The sequence below is a fragment of the Recurvomyces mirabilis genome, assembly GCF_035927965.1.
Source record: "Recurvomyces mirabilis strain CCFEE 5264 chromosome Unknown scaffold_29, whole genome shotgun sequence".
Taxonomy (NCBI): Eukaryota; Fungi; Ascomycota; class Dothideomycetes; order Mycosphaerellales; family Teratosphaeriaceae; genus Recurvomyces; species Recurvomyces mirabilis.
The window spans coordinates 289,140-310,838 of NW_027041963.1; the positions used below are offsets into that span (position 1 = coordinate 289,140).

Consider the following 21,699-nt stretch of genomic DNA (forward strand, 5'->3'; position numbering starts at 1 on the left):
GATCAAATCGGTCAAGCTCACCAGCAGAACGTTTCGACCATCGTGACGAGGTCGCGGGATGCCCAGCACTCCTGGAGAGCTTGATGTATAAGTGGCATGCAGACGCTTCGTTTGTCTCTGTCGTAGCTGAACCACGATGACTCCTTGGAGGATGCATGAGGCAGCACTGTGGCTGAGCCCCAAGATCGATCACAAGGGTACACGGAGCGGTCCATGGATGCCGATCCTTCGGACCAGACGGAGCATGTGGCTTGTGTTTCAGATGCGCCTGAACCATATTCAGTAACACTACTGTGCGTACAGCGCTACTCTCTATGTCTGTGTTGTCACACAGGAGGATGGTACCTGCGTGAAGCGAGGCGTAGTGCATGACAATAGTGTCCACTGAAGAATACAACAATGTATTATACCCAGCTATCACTTAGGCAACGTATTACTTCACAAAGGGCGACAACAGAAAACAATTGCCGTCTCTAAAGGTGTTCTCACGCGACCCTCTGATCGTGTCGCTGACCCACAGTCGCTGCTGGTATCACAAAGGGCGTCCTCACGCGCCTGAACCTACATAAGAAGGACTACATCACCGATCGTTCAGAACTCATAGATACCATCCTGGCATCCCTTGCTTGCCTCCAAACGAGACATCAAGCTGGACTCTATACCAATAACGCCTTGGGCGTTTTGGAGTCCCGGTACCATGAATCAAGATGTCAGCGATGATTCAAAGACGCCCGTGCTGGTGGAGGGGAGTCGAGAAGGAAGCAGAACGCGAGCCAGGTTTGACAGACGGTCACGGTTACGAGACCAGGCAGACGAGATGGGTACCAGTGTATCGACTTTAGCGGCTTCGCCTAGCCCTGCTCATCCTTCACGGACGCCCAGTCGACGGAGAGCTGAGACGCAAGACTCTGAGAAGGCAGGACGAATCTGGGCCAGGGAGGTAGACAATGCATGGTGGCCTTGTATACTGGCACTCGATGGAGGAGGGATCAGGGGGTATAGTAGTCTGATGATTATGAAGGCGCTCATGCACGAGGTTTGGCTTTGTGAGGAGAGGTTGGATAGGGAGGAGGCAGAGCTCGATGGTAGAGAACAATCAGGAATCGATTCGCCAGTGGAGATGAACGATAGTGAGAGTGGACAGGCGAAAGCAGGTGCCCATTATGTTGAGAGCCAGAGGCTACCTACAGGCGTGACTGATCGGCAAGAGTTGAGCTTGCGAGATGAGACGGAAGCAATAGAGATAGAGCGCATGCATGGTGTCCGGTCATCGTCTCCGCACCCAGCACAAGCAGAAAGTGCTCCAGCACGGCACACCGCGCGACAAGACAACTTGACTGCGGACGTGAGTACCAAGAAAGCCATGTCCGAGGAAGAGCTTTTGCCATGCCATTATTTTGACTTCATCTACGGCACATCGACTGGTGGCCTCATAGCAACGATACTAGGACGTTTACGCATGACCGTTTCAGAAGGACTGGAGCTGTATCGCAAGGTTGGCGAGGATTTATTCGGCAAGCGACGATCTCGCGTACCACTTATGACAAAGTACTACCATCAGCCGCTAGAGAAGGCCGTACAGGACATCGTGGGAGCACGGTGTCACGAGCACGAGAATTGCAACGGCAAGGACGATCTCCACCCATGGGACACCGAGCAGTTCGACGATATCCTGCAACGAGCCATACCCTTTGATGTCGATCGTCCACGAGTATGCCAGTCTTGCTGCTTAACCGCCACACACGACGAGAACATCTCGGAAGCCTACCTTCTCAGGTCCTACCCACACTACTACACTGAGACAGCACCGAATTGGATCACCCGTTACAATGAGGGTGCTGATGAACTTCCCATCTGGAAGGTAACACGTGCCACGAGTGCGGCACCGTTTTACTTTGATATGATCAGTCACGAAATCGACGGCATCACGAAGTCGTTCAAAGATGGTGGTATTCGCGAGAACAATCCTAGCGGTGCCGCTCTGAGCGAGTTCCACGCACTGCATGAAGGGAAAGCTGAGAGTCCTGCTCTGCTACTTAGTATCGGCACCGGACGTCCAGACAGTTCTCAAGACGGCTTCGCAAGTAATTGGCCTGGTCCTTTCGGTCGTGTGCCCATCGTCGCCAAATTCTTGGAGAAGCGAGCAGTAATCCAGAACCTGTTAATCAAGTACACCGAAGGCGAGAAGCAGCACCATCAGATGCGTGAGCATGCTCATGGCGAAAATACATGGTACAAACGTCTCAACGTCTCCACAGGCCTCCAAAACATGCCTTTAGATGACTGGCGACGAGGAAGGTATGAGGATCAGCAAGGCGTGCCTGGTGGGGCTAGTCTGACGCATATGAAGACCGTGACTGAAGAATATTTAGAGCGAGGGTTCGATCCAGAAGTGGACTCATATGCGCCGCCTAAGGTTATGTTGAAGCAGGCAGCGGAGAAGTTAGTCAGGCAGAGGAGAGCGAGAGAGAAGATGGGAGGTATGAGGTGGGAGACTTTTATTGGGAAGTACTTGCATAAGGTACCTGGCGAGGAAGATCCCGCAGCGAATGATTGATCTGGAAGAGTCGTGATGTATGTCTGGGAAGAGATCGCATTTGATGGGCGGGCTACTTCCCGAACTAAACCCGCGATCACGGGATTGCTTGGTTGCAGCGCACATAACTACGGCCGGTTGTTGGAAAGTACTACAGTCTGCTGATATCTCAAGCAGTTCGCAAAGTTCGACGAGGACAGCCTTTGAGCGAGGGAGAGTGCTTCACAAGCGATCGCGTAGAGACTTGAACAGCGAACGACAGCCCATTCCACGGAAAGGAGAGACATGGGCTCTGTTCAACGGCTGTCCCACACATCAAGAGGACGTAGGAAGACATAGCGGACATTGGCTGCTACAGCTGCATGCATTCGATGGTTGACACGACGGCGAGGTCACCGTACGTGGTGACTTACTTGGGATAGCAAGGGCAACATTGCAGTTAGCCTAAAAGCTGTATTGTCTGGACTGTTGTGGAACAATTAAAGTCGTGTAGACAATAGAGGAGTCGGTGACTCAGAAAGAAGAATGAAGCAGTCACTGTATCGTACGAAGGTCTCGTTCCTCCCATACACACGCATCAATAGCAACCAATGTGACTACCACACGAATACAAAGATCTTGCTGTCAAGATCTTCAAGTAAGTATGTAAATGCATGGTGTGATCCTTCCCTGGGGTATCATAAGTATTTCGAAGTGTCAACGCCAGATCCAATATTCCCTCGAAACGTCTCGTCTGCCTAGTGACCGGAGACACTGCTTCAACCGACAGGCCAACGAAAAACGATCAATCCTCGTCAATCCTCCCAAAACCCCTCGCCTGCCTCCTCTTAGCCGCAAGCTGCGGAGTCCAAACGCCCATGAACAGATCCTCACACTCGTCCTCATCCTGACTGTCAAAGTCCAGCACATCCTCCAATGGCCTTGAGATCTCATCGGGAGGCGACGCCAACGAGTTTCTCCTACGCCCAGTGCTGTCCCGCCGCTTCTGCTCAAGCTTCTCATGCTCCTCTACCTCCCCGTCGTCATTCTCCCATGTACTGCTACGACATACGCGCTTAGTCTCGAGGATGAACTTGCCGACTTTGTATCGTTGCGCTTCTTCGGCCGCTGCGACGTACTTCCATCCCAGGACGCTACCGCAGTTGGCACAGCTTATGTCGCCGACTGTGTGCGCACCTGTGACTAGTTGGCGCGGGACAGGCTTATGCGTATATGTGTTCGGCAGGTTAGGTAGAGCATCGTTCTTAGCCTTTGGTGTCGACAGCTCGACAGCATTCGGTGAGATGGACGATTGTGAGGGTGCGACAAGGTAGGCACGTCCATGGCGACCTGTGAAGCCTTTGCTTATGATCTGGTTGCTTAGTGCCAGATCCGAAAGACAACGGGCACATCGCAGATGAGAGGCATGGCCTGTGAGGTACGAGTCCGAGGCTGGCAGACTATTCGGCGGGCTAGTCGACGAAATGCTGCTATCAGTGCTCGACTGTCGTCTTCGAAATGGCAATGATGGTACGAGGTAAGTAGGATACAATGCTGGTGGTGAGGGTAGTGATGGGAACGGCATCGTTGAGTACGAACGGTCGACCATTGTCAGAAGATCTCCGGTAGGAATACTTATTACTCGAATACCTTCTGGGGTGAACACATTCCTACGAAACTGTGATGCAACCCTTATCGCCGGTATGGGACAGTCCAGCGCATAGCAGCAGTGACCGCCGGGTCAGACAACAGCACTCGTGACAGCTTCGGCAGTCCGAAGCTTTCCGGCGTAAACAATAGCGTCTCTGACTCCCGGCATGATCTGTCAGCTGCAGGAAGCCGAGGAGAGCTCATGATCTGCATGCGCGCAATGATGTGAGTGGACGTGGACAAGGTGATGATGTGGGAGGGGAAGAGCTCCCAGGTCAGACTTTCGGAGGCTGGAGGCCGGGGATGAGCTCTCATGCACGAGGACGGATTTGGCATGAGTGAGATTGAGTTGAGAACGTGGAGTGCGTAGTTGTACTGTTTTATGAAGATTGAGTCGAGCTACGAGCATGTATGTCGCAGCTGTACAGCTAACTACAGAAGCCCTCCTTGAGACTTGGCAACACCACTCGCTATGCAGCACCATCTTCGGTGCGTGATGTCCAACGAGCAGTATAACCCCCCAACGCCGTCGCTAATATCATTAAGTCCTCACAGTCATGGTCCTCGACGATCTTCAACCAGACCCCATCTGCTTGTAATCCACACTTCTCTGCCTCCTCTGCCTACCCTGATGCCGATGAGGATTGACCGGCTGCCTCATATATGCACCACCACCTTGCCCATTCCCCTGCATACCGCCCTGGTTACCACCCCAGCCTTGCTGTTGTTGCTGTTGACCACCCCATCCGCCACCGTTCTGCATGCCATTATTGTGCATGCCCGTGTTACCCATATTCCCCATATTCCCCATCGGGCCCATCCCGTTCATGCCCTGCATCCCATTCATCCCACCCATGCCATTCATTCCAAACCCAGGCATCCCACCCATACCCATCATTGGGTTCATCATACCCATATTCATCGGCATCCCCATACCCATACCCATACCCATACCCATGCCCATCATAGAATTCATCGGAGCATTCATACCATTCTGCATGCCCGGCATCCCAGAAGCCATACTCTGCATTTGCTGGGCGAAGTCTTGCATGTTACTCGCGATCTTGGTGGGAGGGTGTTGTGGCGTGCCAGCCTTGGGGCCGGTTGGGATGGGTGTCCCCTTTTTGGACTTGTCGTTCTTCATCTCGGCAGGCGCAGCAGGTTTGCGGTTATTCTCGAGTTCTTCAGTAGCGCCGCGCTTACGAGAACCTGGTGTGGATGCGGCAGAAGTAGTGCCATCGACCTTGACCTCTGGTATATTGCTAGTCTGAGCAAGAGACGCAACGTCCTCAGCCTTAGGGGTGCTAACCACAGCACGCGAAGCACCATTGGGAGACGCCGCAGCAGGACTTTTTGAGCTCTCACTATCCTTCGCCAACTTCGCCGCTTTCTTCTCATCCTGATACTCCTTGACCTTTTCCGCCATCTCCTCGTCATGCTCAAGCTTATCGAGCAAGACTTGCTCGCCACAGTTGGGACAATGAAGGTCGTCAGTATCAAGAATAGCATTCTCAACGCAGTCTTTACAGTACGTCTTGCCACAACAAGGTGTCTTGACTGGGTTGACAAAAGCGCGCTGGTCGATCGAACACTCAAGACCACGATCACGAAGTTCCTGGTCGATCACAGCGGCTTCCTTTGACTTTTCCGTGGTCGCTTTCTGCTGCTCCTGGAACCTGTCCCACGCCGCCTTGTCGGTTTGCGCGATGACCCACTCGCCAGTAGTGGTATACATGACACCTGGTGGAAGCTTAGACACGTCGACTTTGCCATCCTCGCCAAGTTCAGTAGGCTTCTCAATCACCTTGAGCATCGACCTGGGAATACCGGTTGTGCGGCGAAACTTTGGTCGACCGTCAAAGGTTGGATCATTGTTAGTAGGACAGGCTTGAATCCAGTGACCTTTCTCGCCACAACGGTGGCAAGTATAGCCCGGAGGCAACGGCTTGTCTGGCACAGGTTGTTGCTTGTTGTAAGAGCTACGTATGATGGGCTTGCCAGCATTCTGGGCCTGATCTTGCTTCCACGCCTCATTGTTCGCCGTGAACATCGCTGCAAGCTTCTCCTCCTCCGTCATCTCCTTGCCACTAGACATCGCCCCATTTGTCACGGGTGTGCTCTTGGCAGACGGTGCGGATGCTGACTCCACGCGGTGTTGATTCTTGGCTGTGATAGGCATCTTGCCGGTGACATAGCGTGCTGCACGACCTGCGCCTTGCTTAGCTGCAGGCAGACGGCGTGCAACGACTGTGGTCGAGCGTGGAATTTGTGTGGTGTCATCATCGTATTCTGAAGACGTCAGTAAGTGCTTATTGCTAGTTCGAAATGAATACTCACTCTCCATAGACTCGGGCGTGTAGATCTCGAGGTCAAAGTCGGTGCCATCGCCAAGCTTTGAGATGGCGATAATCTCACGCTTGACCTCAAAGACAGACAAAGAGGTGCCATCGAAGGTGATCTGTAGTGGATCCTTCTGTGACTTGAATCGAAAGAAGATGGAGGAAGACATGTCTATTGTTGTCGTCTGCTTGCGTGCTGCAGCGGCTTCGTTCTTTGTAGTCCTGGTGGTCCTGCTATTGTGGTGTCCAAGTCGATGGTGGTGTAGATACGTGGGTGTTCACAAGCTAACTGGTTACAGAAAAAGAACGGTAAGGTGGTACGGTTGAAGAGCCAGGCGGGTGAGCCGTGGGCTTGCAACAGTGGCACAACCAAGAACGTGCTTTCGTATTCAATAGCAGACTGCCTGCGACAATAGCCGATGTGGGCTGATGGTTCTGTGACCAAGATATGTGAATGTGGATGTGAAGCTAAGCTCACTCCTTCGCGCAGGACAAGGTGTATACAAAGATGTGTCTCAGACAATCCGGTGTCTCGTTTCTTGCTTCCGCCCTTCTGCTCCACGCCTCAATTTCACACTGCCTTGCCCAACCCTGATTGCCCGAAGATGTCGTTGCTTACCAAGTGATGTCGTACGCGCCAGGCTCCTGCGAGGTGGTTTGAGCGTGGCCGTGATAGGACTGCCGTGACGGCTCGAAGATCTAGTCCGAGTCGATGGCGGCTTCTTTAGATACGTGCGAGGCCGTGAAAGGTGTTGATGAAGTGGATGCTGGATGATGAGAGAAGGAAGGTGAGCGAGGGAGCGAGAAGGTCTTACAAACAGCGCTCGTGACTCAGCCGATGCTCGGATCCCGCTTGACTCACCCGGTTTCCGCCGTGCTTTTCAGCACAAACATTCACTCAACAATTACACAACGATGCAGAGTCGCGTAGTTTATTTGCCATGTCCACACATGCCCAGCCATGCTCCTGTGATCACAATCCACTGAATACATCACTCACAAGCCGTCTCCTGTCGCCTTGCGTAGCATTCTCCTGACCAGGCTGTAGACAGGATATTGGTAAAAGCCAAGACAAGCGAGCATGGAACAGCAGGACAGGTATTTGACCATCTTACATCATCATCGTAGCTACAGCTCCAACGACCGCCCCAAACCCAGTAAACAAAGCCCTATTATAATTCATTCCAGTCCACTTCTTAAGCAACACCTTCACTTCTCCCTCCTTCCCCATTAACTCTCTACTTTCGCCCTTCACAACCGCATCAGCCTCCTCCCCCAACGCCATCAATCTCCGGTTCGCTCCGGGCTCCATAGCGATCAGAGTATAAGGCACAATACATGGGATCGCCACCGCAGCAACCCCATACAACACCATTGGTGACCTGATCCCCAACACACTGGTCTTCGACACGATGTTCCGAGTCGCGTACGCCAGGTAAGCGAAGCATAACGCACTCGGAAGCGCCAGAGCCGGAGCTGTAGCCTTGCCGATTCCGAACGCTCGTCGCCATTGCTTGACGGCTACTTCGTCTGGTGCGACTCCGAGGGAGGGGATGGTCATCCAGCTTACGCTTACTATTGCGCCTGAAAGAGAGACAGTCAGCCATGATCTGGATCAACGTTCGCGTGTCGTGGAGTGGACATACCTGAGAGGAAAGCAGCGCTAGTGACACCGGCAATTTGCACGACCGCGACAAGGGAGCTCGCCATCTCGACAAATTCGAATGCTCGTTGCACAAACGCAGCTTTTCAAGAGTCCACTCGTCAAGACGGATGGTGCTGAAAATCTGCAGGTAGCGGTCAAGCAAGAATCAGTGTGAGATCCAAGATTCAGTCAGAGTCAGAGGTTGAAGAGAGTAATGAATGAATGCTTGAAAGGCCTCGAGTCAAGCTGATCATAGCACGATTTCGTGGATATGGACGACGTCTATTTGGCTGCTGACTAGATTACGCTCAGTGTGAGTATATATGCCCTGCTGCCAGTCACCCTACATGCCTATAATCATATTCCGGCGTCGATTTGTCCCATATCCGCGTCTTGATCCATCCAGGGCACAGACCATGATCGGCGGCGAAGAAACCCGAAATTCCGATGGTATACCACATCGTGAACTGCGAATGGTGTGTTGACGGTAGTGTACAGAGCAAGGAACTAAGTTATATCTTAACAGCCAGCACAACAAAGAAAAAGTTCTGTCCATCATGGTATCATGCGAAAGGAACTCCAGCCTAGAACCAAACGAAGCCATCCGTCACGTCTCACACAACCAAATAGTCCAATCAATAGTACTGCCTGCCTTCCTCCCGCTTGGCAGACGTCTCGCCGCGATCCTCAATCAACCTCTCCTCGGTCACACCACCAAACGAGACCCTGTTACCACTCTTTCTCCTCCCGCTCTTCTCGACAGTACTAGGCGTACTACCCTCAATCAACCCAACAGCCCCAACCCATTCCCACACTCTACCAACATCCCCAGTCCTGCCTTCGCGGACCATCGGCCTGACATTACTATTCCCCTCCACCTTCCTCTGCACCCTCTCCCACAAGATCTTCCTCCTGCTCGCACTGAACTCATCCCGCAAAACATCGTCTCGCAGCTGTGCAACACTCACACAATTCTCGCCATAGCTGTCCGGATCATAAGCATGTAACGCAGCCTGCTGGCTCAACAGCTCTAAAGCTCTCGAAGCCAGAACCTTGGCTTTCTGCTCCGTCGCACGACCACTAGTGATGCGATAACGACCATAGGTCCCCGACGAAGCCAGAAGGAGCAGTCCTACAACCTGCCAAAAATATCGTCTAAGCGTCTCGCGTAGGGATCGGCGGACGGCGCAGGTGAGTGGGAGGCGGGCGAGGGATGAGCTGCGGAGTGTGAAGTGGCCGGATCTGGAACGGCGGCGTATCTGTCAGTACAATCGAGTCGTAAGCGTCGTTCAATTGTTAGGGGCTAAGAGAGGGTGTGGACTTACCCATCTGCACCACTGATGACTTCGTCCGTGCCTTGGATCTCTGGGATGGCGGCAGCCCAGAGGTCCTCGAATTCCTCGTTTGACATGCTCTTGCGTTTGCTGGCGATGATCTTGGACTTGAGTTCAGGCTCCTTAAGCTCGGGTTTTGGTGCTTCACCGCACTCGAACTTGGCGTTTTGCTCGCGCAACTGCTCGACGGCACGTTCCTTGACTGCGTTGACTTTGCGGGCTTTTGCGCTGTCGGGCTCGCAGCTTGGCGGGAGTGGGACGAGTCCGCCTAAAGATAGTGGATGGTGGGTAAGCACGAAGCCTGGCTCGCATTCCGTGGACAGCTTGTCACCACAGTAAGCATGTTGAGGGCACAACTCGCACTGCGGTCTTGCCACTTCTGCCCATTGTGGAATCTCTAGTCCTGCTATGTCTGTCGAAGGAGAGCCGACACCACAGTAGCCCACTTCAAGCTTCTCCTGTCTCCAGAGTGCAGCCAGGCCAACAAGCAGTGCCGTGATCACTGCTGCCGGCCCAGTCTTCGCTGCAGTACTTGCAGGACGTCTTGCTTTGCGAGGCACTGGCACGAGCTCACCTGACTGCTCTGCCTGTACCAGCTCGTTGTGTTCCTCCGGCGTAAATTCCTCATTCGGCTGAACTACAACGTCCTCCTCCTTCTTGACCCGTGTTACAGGCATATCGAACGTTCTGCGTGTAGGGACAGTTGCACCATCTCTCTGCTCGCGCACTGGTCGGACGTTCTCTGTGACCCGTCGCCGGTCTCTGCTCGCACGTCTCTCTGTGCTACGAGCTGTCGTCATAGTCGTCCGTCTGCGCTCGGTGTCGCGACTGCGCGAGGGCGGTGGCGGAGAGCTGCCAGACTGGAAAACATTGTCGGCAGAAAATGGACCCTCGTCATCCCTAGGTTCGCGCTTTGTGGCAGGGGTAACGGCACTCTGTCGCGACCTGACTGGCGCTGCTCTCTTCGACTGCGGCTCCTCCTGAAGCTCAGGCACAGCGCGCGCATGCTTGACAGATGCCTGTCCCGGTTGTTCCTCAAGCGGTGCAGTGCTGTGTCGTGCCGCGCGCGGCGTCGGTGCAACCTCCTCGGGCTCTTCAGTGCGGGCGCGGGTGCTTCGACGAGAAGCCCTGGTTACTGTCGCTGGTCGCACTCGCACTGTCTCGTCTTCCTCTTCATCCTCATTTGCGGTCCCTTGACTGCTGGCGACATCCTCGATACCCCTGCTGGTACGCCTGACGCGCGCATTTGCTGCTCGGATACTGCGGGCCTGAGGCAGCACGGTCTCATTGAAGAGCTCGACCAGTTGACCTTTCTTGGCAGACGAAGGGTAGTTGACTCCATGCGCGACGAGAATGGATCGGAGCTTAGGCATCTGTGAAACAATTAGCGCTCTTTGCATTGCTTTGACCCATGCTGATACTGATACTGATACTGACGGTCAAAGTGGCCGGGTCGAAGCCAGGCTTGATGTAGTCATCATCCTCCATGTTGGTGGGAGTGTGAAGTGTATGCACCGCAATGACACGAGCCGGCTACAACAGGTATAGACTATGCGACGCGGTGGTGGCGAAGAGAGGTGTCCTTCCCAGGCGCAAGCAGGCAGATACGAGTAAACAGTCCAAGTAAATAGTTCGAGAAGCGGGCAGAAGCATGGACCATCGACAGAAAAGAAGCTTTCACTCGTGTCTGGATCGCTGCGTCAGAGCTTGAAGGTCTGCATGTGACAGTAGAAATAGTTATTGCTTCGTGGGTAGATGCTGCTACATGTTCTCTGACATACTGAATTCAGTATCCACGTAATCACGTAATCATGTCGTCCGCTTCCGCCTGCGCCAAGTGTGCCAACCCTCTGACCCTCACCGTCGACCAAGATGATGAAGCCGACGACGACTACGACGCTTCCATGGACACCTCTACTCCAGAAACTTACCCAGACGACGTCAAACTTTCCTGCGGCGACCATTTCCACTGGGAGTGCCTTCTCGACTCCTACGAGTACACGACCTGCCCAGCCTGCAACCGCTCCATCGTTTCAACTCCCGACCATGCAGGCTCGAGTTCCTCTTCCTCAGCACCGCCAGCAGAGGAGAGAATCATAGTCGACCTGAACAACGAGGGAGGACTACAGGAGGGTATAGACATCATGCCCATACTGAAGGAGGAAAGCTATCTGCGAGCATATCCCGAGGAGAGGAAGAGTCGTGCTTTCCTGGAGTTCTGTCGAGAAGGCGACCACAGAGCGATTGCGGAGCTGCTGAAGAGCTGTGCTGAAGAAGAGGACGATGATGACGACGACGACGATGAAGGGATGACAGAAGGTGTCAAATCGCCGAGCAAGACCATGGATGAGATACTGCGGTACCAGGATCCGATTGGCGACATGGCTTCGGGCTTGCATGCGGCATGTGCCAATGGCCATCGTGAAGTCGCGTGGTTGCTCTTACTACTCGCAAGCGACTATCCCGAGCTCGAATTCCCAGCATTAGTGTTTCAAGAAGCTGCCACACTGGGCGTGATGCGGGAGGAGCAAGAGGGCAAGACAGACATCCGCAGCTTGAAGGACGCGCATTGGCGGACAGCAGAGGATGTTGCGAGAGAGATCGGCATAATTTGGAATGGCTGGATCGGTAACGGTAGGCTGGCCATGCCTGGTGCTGGTGCTGGTGCTTCCGCTGGAGTTATGACGGTCTAAAGCTGGTGTAAGATGCATGGCGACACATGATTGATCTCTTCAGCCCATTTTCGCCGCATCACCTCTGCTGTCCTTCTTGACCACTCGATGCCGACTCAACAGCTGCGAGATCACAAAATGCGAAACATCCTCGTCGCTCCAATACGACAGATGGCTGGCGATGGCCGCGATCAGATTGATGTCAAAGACGCCTTCCTGAATCGCATAGTCCACGCGGCCATTACTGTTCAGCCTCCTCACTTTCTCCTCCTCACGTCTCAGCTTCCGTGCTCGCTCTTCGGCTTCCCGCCACTCTTCACTGCCCACCGCGGCAGCAAGGTCGCGAGTCTCGGCATCTGACTGTACCGACTTTCGGCGTTTCTGATATCCACCATAGAGTGTCTCTAGTTCAGCATCGATCAGCGTAGGCGGGTGCTGGCCACGCTCTCCGGCTGCCAGAGCATCAGAGGCAAGCTTTTCCTGTAAATCACCAGATACAGGTGTGATTTCTGGTACCTCTGGCGCAGCTAGCGCACCCCCGACAACACCAGCAGCGACGTTAGTACCAGCCCCCTGGCTCATGGAAAGCGGTCCACTACTTTTAGCTCCGCCGGCTTGACCGGTAGGAAGAGGCAATGGCTCAGTACCAGAATAGCCTAGGCCTCGTGTGAGGAGGCTTGAGGCCATGCTCGACCACATACTCGACACGCTCTGGCTGACGCGAGCGCCAATACCGGTAAGGCCTTGACCCATGGGAGCCCCGAAAATACCACGTTTGGTGTAAGGAAGTGGTTGTGGCTTCAGACTTGCCATGGCTGGTGAGATGAGCGGTTCGATGCGGTAGGAGATCGGGTCAGTTGGGTGGCTGCAGTCATGTTAGCGTTACCCACCCATCAAACCATATGGGATAGATAGAGACTCACAAGATATTGAAGATCTGCGAGCATTTCGGACTCGAACTCAGGATGTCCGAGCAAGAATCCTGCGAACTCCCCACATACGTACTCGCTTTCCTCGGCGGAGCATCAAGCATAGGATCTTCCGTACTACTCGTCATCGCCCTCCTGCGCGCAGCATCCATGCCTTCGCGTGCCGAGATTTTCCGGCCCTTCAGCATGGAAAAGAGGCCAATGGGCGAGCCCAATGCATAGAAATCTTCGACTTCGAAGTCTAGTCTCAGATTCTCTGGGTCGTTTCGTCGAGATTTTGGGACTACTGCGTTACCCTGTCGGCATAGGATATCGAACATGATTGCTGAGCCCAAGGAGTGGCCAATGAGTGAGATCTTGCCGTTGAAATTCGGGTTGCGCTCGATGAAGAGGTGGTAGATCCTGTTGCATTCTTCCAGCACGATGCGTGAGATGTGGTCTTTGTAGGCTGGTGACTGGTAGAGCAAGATGTCCAGTGCTAGGTCGGTGATGAGATTGCGCACGGCAGGTACCCCGTCCACGGTGAGATCTTCTAGACTTGGGTACTCTTCGTCGTCGACATCGTCTGTATCTGCTAGATCCTGCTCCTTGTTGCTACTGCGTTTGCGGTTCTGCTTGAGACTATGTTTTGGGAAATCGAGGAGATGGCGCCAGCAGATAGGTAAGACCTGCACACGAGAGTTGACGTGCTCGGTATCGCCCAGCTCGGCGTTCAGAGCACGCAAATCCGGTGATTCAGCATAGACTGCTTTGAGAGTCTTTCGTAAAGTATTCACATCATGCACGAAGTTAACACTCTCGAGGCGCAAGCCCAGGCGTTGTCCGATGCCGTGCGTGACGAGAATCAGGTGCTCGATCTCACGACCTTGTTCCTCACCTTCAGCTTCGCGATAGTCGTCCTCAATTTCGCGCTCATCGCGACGGCGGACTTCTTCGTCTTGGAGTTCTGGGTCATCCTGGGCTGGAGATTCGAGCAGAGATGACATGTGGCGTTGGAGTGTCTGGCGGCGGGTCTCTGACTGACTTGGACGTGGCGATGTGGTGTCTCCATCTGCAGCCTGGCCTTCCGTTTCTGATATGTCTCTGTAGAGAGGATTCGCCGGGTCGTTCTTGGTGTCCGTCTTGCCATCCTTTTCTGGTAGTTTCGTCTCGGGATTGATGTAGCCTCGAGTCATTTTCATGCCTGCGAAGTGTCCACCGCCGGCAAAACGCTGATACATACTATAGTTCATTCGCGACATGAAGTCGTCTGTCAGTAGCCATGCAGTTTTGTCATCTTGATAGGTGACGACAGAGCTCATATGCGCGCCAAATAGTCTGTAAGTGTTCTGCGATTGCTCAGTCTGCCCTGTCTCTATCGGCGCATCACTTCGTGGAGGTCTTGTAGCCTGCTCGGCTGCCTGTGCTCGCAGATCATGTGAAGAGGCATGTGGTGTAATGTTTGTTGAAGCAGACGGCTTGCGGACCGTCGTGGTCTCCTGCCCAGGTGTCCATGATACTGGCCTCGCTCGTCCTTGAGAGACAGATCTCGGCTTCTGGGCTGCCGCTTGTGCTGCTTGAACAGTAGGTAGCCTCCAAGCCTTTACCTTCAGATATCCTTCCTCGAGCTGTGCTGCCAGATTCTCGTCACAAGGGCGTTGAGTGGCACCATCCTGGTAGAACCACGTGCCTCTTCGAACGTTGTAGACCGGTCCGAGCCAGTACGCAGGAGCTAGCTCTCGTTCTCCTACGTCCACGTCAAACAAATAGTCCTCGTTCACAGGCACTTTGACCGCCCTTCCAGTCTCGTGCAGACTAGTGTTGGGCTTGCCATCGCTTCTCTCCCCCCCGAAGGCCTGCCCTGGCCCACCACCCTGCCGCTGCTCAAGACTTGTCCGTACACCGTCGTCCTCCTCGTCGATCAATCGTTGGAAAGCTGCCTCTATAGCTTTCGAATCGGTTATGGAGAAGGCAGCATACTTCTTGGGCTGAGCAGCAGGCTTCTCCTCCGCCCTGTCAACCGCAGCAGGGTGTGGTCTGCGCTTCGGTATGTCAACAGCATGAAACCAGCACGGTCTCACAGGTGGACAATCCCTTGGGTATCTGCGAAGACTGAGACGATGCTTGTGTGTTACTGCGTGGTCCGCGCCCTTCTGCTGCTGAAGCGTAGGCTCTGGCTCGCCTTCCTTGCCTTTGCTTGGGGGTACGACGGGACTCTTGCTCCATGGTGACAACCGACTGAGGTAAGATTGACTGGCAGCATTATCCTGGCCAGTCATATTGGCCTTGTCCGGCCATCTGCCGGACTCGAAGTCGCTGAGCCAGACGGCAGGCTTGACAGGTTGACCTGTCTCGGAAAAATACCAGGGGTATTGTCTACGAAGGTACTGGGTCCACGATGAGATCCTGTTTCGTGATATCGTGGCTGTAGTGCCTGAGCTTTGACGGAGTGGGTTCGGGGATATATGTTGCAGCTGACACTTCCAGGCCGACGCTGCAAGTTCTCAACACGACGGGACACATGCGAGGTGAGACCAGAAGCAGCGACTGAACCATTGATCGCAACTGGAGGATGCGACTTTAGCATGTGCAGCTATAGGAAATTGGGTTGATCTCCGGGCCCGGCATCGTGCGTGTCGATCTCACACCTGAAAACTTGTTGACGATTTCACAGACATTAAATACTATTTTGCACAACGCTCGTCTTTCTCCTATCCCTACACCCGTCCACATAGGTCACAGACAGCGGTCGGCAAGATACTCAAGGAGAGCGTAAAAAGGCAGCGATAACCGTTCATAACATCTAGGTACCCCGGACATCGTTTCACCATGGCCGAGCAAAAGTCACAAGAGCACGAGCACATCGAGAACCTCGTTAAGACCAAATTGCCAGGCAGTCCCATCTATGCCTTCCTCCTCACACCCGTGAAGATCACAAGTGCAACGAAAGGCCACGTGATAGCTCGCCTGCCACTCTCCGCCAATCACATGAACAGCATGCAAAGTCTGCATGGCTCCACGTCTGCCGCCGTTGTAGACTGGATGGGTGGCATGGCCATTGCCAGCGTTGACCTTCGCGAGAAGACTGGTGTCAGCGTAGATATCCACGTCACCTACCAAAGCGGTGCAAAATTGGGCGATGAGATAGAGATAGAAGGCATAGTGGAAAAGCTAGGTGGAAGCTTGGCTTTCACGAAAGTCAACATCTACAGATTGGAGGATGGCAGACGAGGCCGTGTCGTTGTGACCGGCACCCATACGAAGTTCGTCAAGGGCTCGGAGCCTCAGAAAGCAGCAGTATCCTCGGGGGTGATGAGTGTTGCGTACATTAAAGTACAAACAATCCTGGCTTCTTTACGTCCGATATCGTCATTCAATGACTATCGAACTCACTCTATTCAGGAAGATCAAATGTCTGTACGCTTTAGATGCCGCAAGCCAGCTCATCGCTATGAGATTGTGGCCATTTATGATAGACTACATACCACGTATTTGCATTGCCTCCACAATTCTGCTCCAGCTTCAATCTCGAGTAGGTCGCGTGTTCCATAGCGTGCCGACAGACCACATGAGCTTGTAGTTGGACCACACGAGTAGGTCATGTCAGTACGGAAAAAGTGCAATGTCAACGTTGAATGGAGAAACTTTTCGTCAATGCTACCTCGTCTATGATAGCTGCACCCCCTGGTATGTCATGGAACATCCTGGAAGTACATCACCTCTTCTGAACGAGTCCTCAAACTCCCGATACAAAGCCAAGCGCTCCTGCGAAGCTTCATCTCGTGAAGAATCAGCATTACAGCGCCCAAGCTTCCTGGTCTCGTCACCTCCAGTAATAACCCTATCGAGCTGCTCCAGCTCCATGTCGAAGGTGACAAGACAGTAAGAAAGAGTAGTCTGCAGTGCGGTCCAGGTGTCGGCATTGATCATCGTGAGGCTCGTCGTATTGCGTTACAAGAGCACTCGGAAAAACAAGATCGTTGAGTGATATCGCAGTCGCAGTTTTTTTCGTCCGTTAGAACAAGCCAGGCCTTCGTTACTCGTCATGAAGTCTGGTGAAGTCGTGGTCATAAATCATAAGTACGGTCCGCAAGAAAGGTACAGGTGGGATCACAGAAGGGGACAAATTGGTGCATATGGTCGTGGTGTCATGGTGATGCTGGCCAGGATAGAGACGAACCCTATCGTCGCAGTGGGCCAGTCTTTACTGATTGGGGCTGGCTCATGGGTCTGCCCATTGCAGGGTCGGTGCGTTGGCGCTTGAGCCCTGGATCGCCGCCAGCGCTCATAGGGGTGTTGTAGGAGTCGTCGTCATCCTCCCGCATGCGCTTGTTGGACTGGGCACCGCCGTTCATTGACGGGTACTGTTGTGCTTGGTAGGCAGGCTGAGCCGGGTATTGTTCGCCACCATTAGGCGCACCAGCACGAGTATCGTTGCTCATGACGTTGTACAGATTGCTCGATGGCAGCTGCGAAGCTCGTTGAGGCGTGCTATAGCCTTGATACGTGCCAGTCGTACGAGGAGTCGCTCGTCCAGAGCCGTTCTGGTGTGGCGAATGTGTCATCTCTGGCGACATGTGCGAAGGATCAGAGTGAATCGGTCCTGGCGCGTGGTTAGGCTTGTAATTGTACGAATACCGCCTTGCGCCGTCTGACGCACTAGTATGAGTATAATCACCCTCATGCTCAACCTCGCCATTTGGCTGGGCAGCATAGCCGTCGTGAGTCTTGTGGTCCACTTGCTCATTCTCGGAGCCGCCACGGGCTGGCGGACCCATCTCGTGCTTGACGCCACCGGGACTTGTCTGCACGCCAGGGTAGCGGCTCATGGGTTGCTGCTGCGAAGGATACTGGGCGTAGCCGGGGGCTGCTGAGTACATCTGTCGGCCGTTGTCGTAGGCTTGGCTGGTTGGATATTGCATGCCCTGAGTGCCGGGTGGGGATGAAGCTGGAGACGTTGGTACAGTTCGCGCAGACATGCCAGTATCAAGAGGAAGAGGCTGACCTGGATTGACCCCGCCCGCTTGTCCACCGCCGTATTCGTATGAGCTGCCTGTATTTCCCATACCCATGGTCAGACTTGATGCACTAGCCGGTGGGGTAGGGAAGGTGTGAGCCCTATCAAGGCCAGGCCTACCGGAAGCTGGGTGTGGTGCAATCGAGTGCGGCGGCTGCGGAATGCTCGCACCAATGGGATTGCTCATGGAATGGTGGTGTGTGAGTGCCGGCGGCTGCGTGCCCTGAGGTGTCCTCATGTAGTCAGGCTGATCGCGTCTCGCAGCCATTGCCGCATTACCAATGCTCTGGCGAGCTTGGTTGGTAGGATGGTAGAGCAGAGCTCCAATGTTATGAACAAATAATGGGTACAAACTCTCGGTGATCTTCTCCTTGTTGGCGAAATCCAGCGCGCGATCAAAAGGAATCCTAAAGCTCTGGTCAGAACCATGTGCGCGGTCATAAATAGTAGTGGAGCACTCACCAGACACCTTTGAGATGCATGGGTCCAATCTTGACCACGTGGCGTGTCTTCTCGCTCTTCAAGATGCCGTCGCGACGTCCCCGCGTCATTCCAGCGACGTTCAAAAGCTTCGTGCCATTGATCATGTGATTGTCTTCGCGTCTTGCCACGCATACGCCGTTTGCTTCGACCTGGAAGCATAGGCTGCCCTCATCTTCCCACAGCGTAGCTGTCACTCGCGGCTTCATGCCCGGTGGCGCAACTTGCCCAGTCGTGTCATATGACCGCTCAAAGTTTTGCTGGGGTGCACCAGGACCTGGCGGGCCATTGGTAGCCATGTTCGGGAGCGGCAAGGGCTGTTGGACCATCTGCCCACCCATTGACGATGTGACCGGGTGACCAGCAGTCATGGGCGCCATCGTGTTTGAGTAGGAGTAACCATATGTCTGAGGCGCGTAGCCGTGCGACGCAGGTTGTAAGGCTTGCGGCTGCCCATATCCAGAGTACTGTCCGATGCTGGGAGCTGGACCAGCAGGCGGCTGATGCGACTGGCTCACGTCCATGTACTGCTGTGGCTGGTTCATATTGCCGTGGATGGGAGCCAGACCTTGATAAGCGTGCGCTGCGGAAGGTAGGCTGGAGGAAGGGTAAGAGACCTGCTCCGGCGAGGGAGTCTGAAAGGTGTGCACTCTATTGCCGTCGACTGAAGAGGCGTAGGAAGTGTGCGATTCGTGAGACTGGTTGGCTACAGAAGAGCCGCTGAAGGATCCTGCCCGAGGGGAGGAGCCGGCGGAGGAGGCGCTCGCTTGATGCTGAGCTTCGTAAGGATAAGATGCGTATGAAGACGGATGCCAATGGCTCTCGTTTCCTCGGGCTTGAACCTGTGACAAAGGTGGGAGCGCCAGCTTTTCGGTGTTGGCGTGCAAATGCGTAGAGCTGTTTGGAGGGCGTTATTGGGGCGTCAAAAACGTGATTGTGCTGCTTCGTGAGGTGATGCTCGTTATGATGCGGTCGTGAATGGGTGCGAGATCCGGTTGACTGTTGTCTATTATGCGCAACTGAGACGTCGGGAGCAAATCCACTGCGTTAACAGACGCCAAGGAAGTCGTTAATGCGAAGCAGTCGTCAAGGTCGTAAAGGTCGTAATAAATCGTGAGCCGTGATCAATGGACACAAACCCAAAGAGCTTCGCTGGCCTGTATAGAGATGTTAGCAATGAGGTCCTTCAACCACGACATGTACGAGCGGCCACTACGGACGCACCCTGTGCTCTAACAGTATGCAATGCATGAGCAAGAACGGTTTGCAAGATGCGGTGGGGAGTGGGAGAGATAACCCAAGGTCGAGAGGCTGGGTAGGCCGGACGCTAAGGTAGGCGCTCGACGCTAGCGAATGGGATAAGGTAAAAAGTTGGTGTGGCCCGTGGAGGTCGGCGGGCTGGTGAGGGCGGTTGATCTTACCTTTTTCCGCTGGGCGAGACAATCAAATGAACTGGCTATCGCGTCCGCAGAGGGCGGTGGGCTGGCGTGCTGGCCGTTGAGCGGTGGTTGTCGTTTGCGGCGGGAAGACGTGCCAATGGAGGCTCAATTGCAAGCGCTGCTGCGGAAGCAATGCGATGCGAGCTGCTGGTATGGCGCTGTTTGACGGGTCGGCGCGTGAGCGACACACCTTTGCTGTAGGTCAACCTCGTGGTGGAGCGGCCAACAAAGCTGCAGCTACACGCAGGCTTGCGAGGGAATGCAGGTGGGATGCAGTGTCTGAAGGGCACGTCGGGAGGCAATTAACAATGCTGGGACTCCAGTCGAGCGCCAACAGCACGGCATGGACCAGGATGAGCTGGGTGGGGCATTGACACGGTGCTCTACCCGGCACTACTGGGGTGGAGGCTTGGAATGCAGCTTTTGGGCGTGCATACCCGCTCCGTGCTGCTGCTGCTGCCGTTTCCGCTGCTGGTCGACGTCGATGGAGTCCATCATGGCTAGATGTCAAGCGGGTGCTTGTAAAATCGACAGTGCTGAAGATGAAAATGGCACTTCTGACTGCTGCAATCTTGAGCCTACAGTTCCAGCGAACCGGGCAAAGACGAACTAAGACAAGGCTGGAAAGCCACCGCGGCATCACGACGGAATCTCCTCAGCGAATGGATGACTTCGACAGATAGTAGCTATCTGTATCGGGAATAGTTCTATTGAAGAAAGGTTTGTGGAGAGCATGAACTCTGTTCGCTGGCCGGATGGGCACATCAGCTTTGTCAAGGATGCTGAAGAACTACCAAGCCCCGATACGCAATTGTACGTCTTATGAGGACTGCTACGTGCTCGTGCTTGCAGACTGAGTTCGATTGTCTACCACTAAGTAGTTCTCCGCTCATATATCGACGGCGACGAGCGTATGACGAGAACTACATGGCCGGACGTCGCCTCGAACGGCTGATCACCTCAGCCTTAATCCCTGCCAATTGCCAGATGGCTGAATCGGCCCGCGCAGCTACTATCGATGCGTGTCATCAGTCCTTGCGCCAAACTGCCAGTGTGGTGGACCTGGCAGGACATGTGGCGCTTGACAACAACGCAAGAATATCGAAAGAACACGTGCATCGATGCAACTCGTAGCTGCGCTATTGGAAGGCAACGAGGTGGTACTTCGCGATCTCTGTGCTATCTACTTGCATCGGCATCGGTTCAGGCTTCCCTCGTGTCGGCAATAAAGCATATGGACCACTCCAACAGGCGTGGGTACAAATGTACACCGACTGTGCCGTTCGATCGGAAGCCCACCTCGTTTAGCGACAGGCTCCGGAACGCTGCAGCCGCCATCCTGTTTCCGGAGGATTAGAGAGGGCACGCCGTTTTGCCGTCATCTATCGATGGGCTGCCCAATGCTCGTGACAACAAGACGCGCCGCTGGCGCTCGTGACCGTGACCTTGGTAGGTTTGCACATCTGAGCCGGGGAGCGCAGTCGGAAAGATCGTTTCGTGCATCTTCACTGCAGGTCTCTGCCTAGCTCCCGCATCGTCAACGGGCCCTGCTCCCGCTGCAGTCTGCATGCATGTGAAGCCATCTTCAAGCCTAGATTATCTGGCGAGTATGAACACCGACACAACCTCATAATTTTTTACTCTTCGCTCGAGATTGTCCTTGCCACTAGGTCGAGCGGAGCAAGTCTGCGCCGAGTGGG

At 54.2% G+C, this 21,699-nt stretch overlaps 9 protein-coding genes across 9 annotated transcripts; 3 read left to right on the forward strand and 6 right to left on the reverse strand.

Annotated features, from left to right (window-relative positions):
* Positions 1 to 697: 697 nt before the first annotated feature.
* On the forward strand, positions 698 to 2,557 carry LTS14_009156 (uncharacterized protein; the record flags this gene model as incomplete). The annotated part of the gene is made up of 1 exon (XM_064841839.1): positions 698 to 2,557. One exon carries the CDS (start codon positions 698 to 700, stop codon positions 2,555 to 2,557), a length of 1,860 nt encoding a protein of 619 aa, XP_064690674.1.
* A 763-nt stretch (positions 2,558 to 3,320) lies between these two features.
* On the reverse strand, positions 3,321 to 4,100 carry LTS14_009157 (uncharacterized protein; the record flags this gene model as incomplete). The annotated part of the gene is made up of 1 exon (XM_064841840.1): positions 3,321 to 4,100. The coding sequence occupies one exon, from the start codon at positions 4,098 to 4,100 to the stop codon at positions 3,321 to 3,323; it is 780 nt and encodes a 259-aa protein (XP_064690675.1).
* A 639-nt stretch (positions 4,101 to 4,739) lies between these two features.
* Positions 4,740 to 6,674, reverse strand: MPE1 (the record flags this gene model as incomplete). Its single annotated transcript, XM_064841841.1, has 2 exons — positions 4,740 to 6,454; positions 6,503 to 6,674. 2 exons carry the CDS (start codon positions 6,672 to 6,674, stop codon positions 4,740 to 4,742), a joined length of 1,887 nt encoding a protein of 628 aa, XP_064690676.1.
* Positions 6,675 to 7,615: 941 nt separating this feature from the next.
* LTS14_009159 (uncharacterized protein) lies at positions 7,616 to 8,214 on the reverse strand (the record flags this gene model as incomplete). Its single annotated transcript, XM_064841842.1, has 2 exons — positions 7,616 to 8,088; positions 8,151 to 8,214. The coding sequence occupies 2 exons, from the start codon at positions 8,212 to 8,214 to the stop codon at positions 7,616 to 7,618; spliced, it is 537 nt and encodes a 178-aa protein (XP_064690677.1).
* Positions 8,215 to 8,784: 570 nt separating this feature from the next.
* On the reverse strand, positions 8,785 to 10,971 carry SRC1 (inner nuclear membrane protein enriched at telomere/subtelomere region; the record flags this gene model as incomplete). Its single annotated transcript, XM_064841843.1, has 3 exons — positions 8,785 to 9,391; positions 9,475 to 10,856; positions 10,921 to 10,971. The coding sequence occupies 3 exons, from the start codon at positions 10,969 to 10,971 to the stop codon at positions 8,785 to 8,787; spliced, it is 2,040 nt and encodes a 679-aa protein (XP_064690678.1).
* Positions 10,972 to 11,294: 323 nt separating this feature from the next.
* LTS14_009161 (uncharacterized protein) lies at positions 11,295 to 12,176 on the forward strand (the record flags this gene model as incomplete). The annotated part of the gene is made up of 1 exon (XM_064841844.1): positions 11,295 to 12,176. One exon carries the CDS (start codon positions 11,295 to 11,297, stop codon positions 12,174 to 12,176), a length of 882 nt encoding a protein of 293 aa, XP_064690679.1.
* A 39-nt stretch (positions 12,177 to 12,215) lies between these two features.
* LTS14_009162 (uncharacterized protein) lies at positions 12,216 to 15,342 on the reverse strand (the record flags this gene model as incomplete). Its single annotated transcript, XM_064841845.1, has 2 exons — positions 12,216 to 13,020; positions 13,079 to 15,342. 2 exons carry the CDS (start codon positions 15,340 to 15,342, stop codon positions 12,216 to 12,218), a joined length of 3,069 nt encoding a protein of 1,022 aa, XP_064690680.1.
* A 550-nt stretch (positions 15,343 to 15,892) lies between these two features.
* Positions 15,893 to 16,599, forward strand: LTS14_009163 (uncharacterized protein; the record flags this gene model as incomplete). The annotated part of the gene is made up of 2 exons (XM_064841846.1): positions 15,893 to 16,480; positions 16,540 to 16,599. 2 exons carry the CDS (start codon positions 15,893 to 15,895, stop codon positions 16,597 to 16,599), a joined length of 648 nt encoding a protein of 215 aa, XP_064690681.1.
* A 645-nt stretch (positions 16,600 to 17,244) lies between these two features.
* Positions 17,245 to 19,105, reverse strand: LTS14_009164 (uncharacterized protein; the record flags this gene model as incomplete). The annotated part of the gene is made up of 2 exons (XM_064841847.1): positions 17,245 to 18,487; positions 18,543 to 19,105. 2 exons carry the CDS (start codon positions 19,103 to 19,105, stop codon positions 17,245 to 17,247), a joined length of 1,806 nt encoding a protein of 601 aa, XP_064690682.1.
* Between the last annotated feature and the right edge of the window lie 2,594 nt (positions 19,106 to 21,699).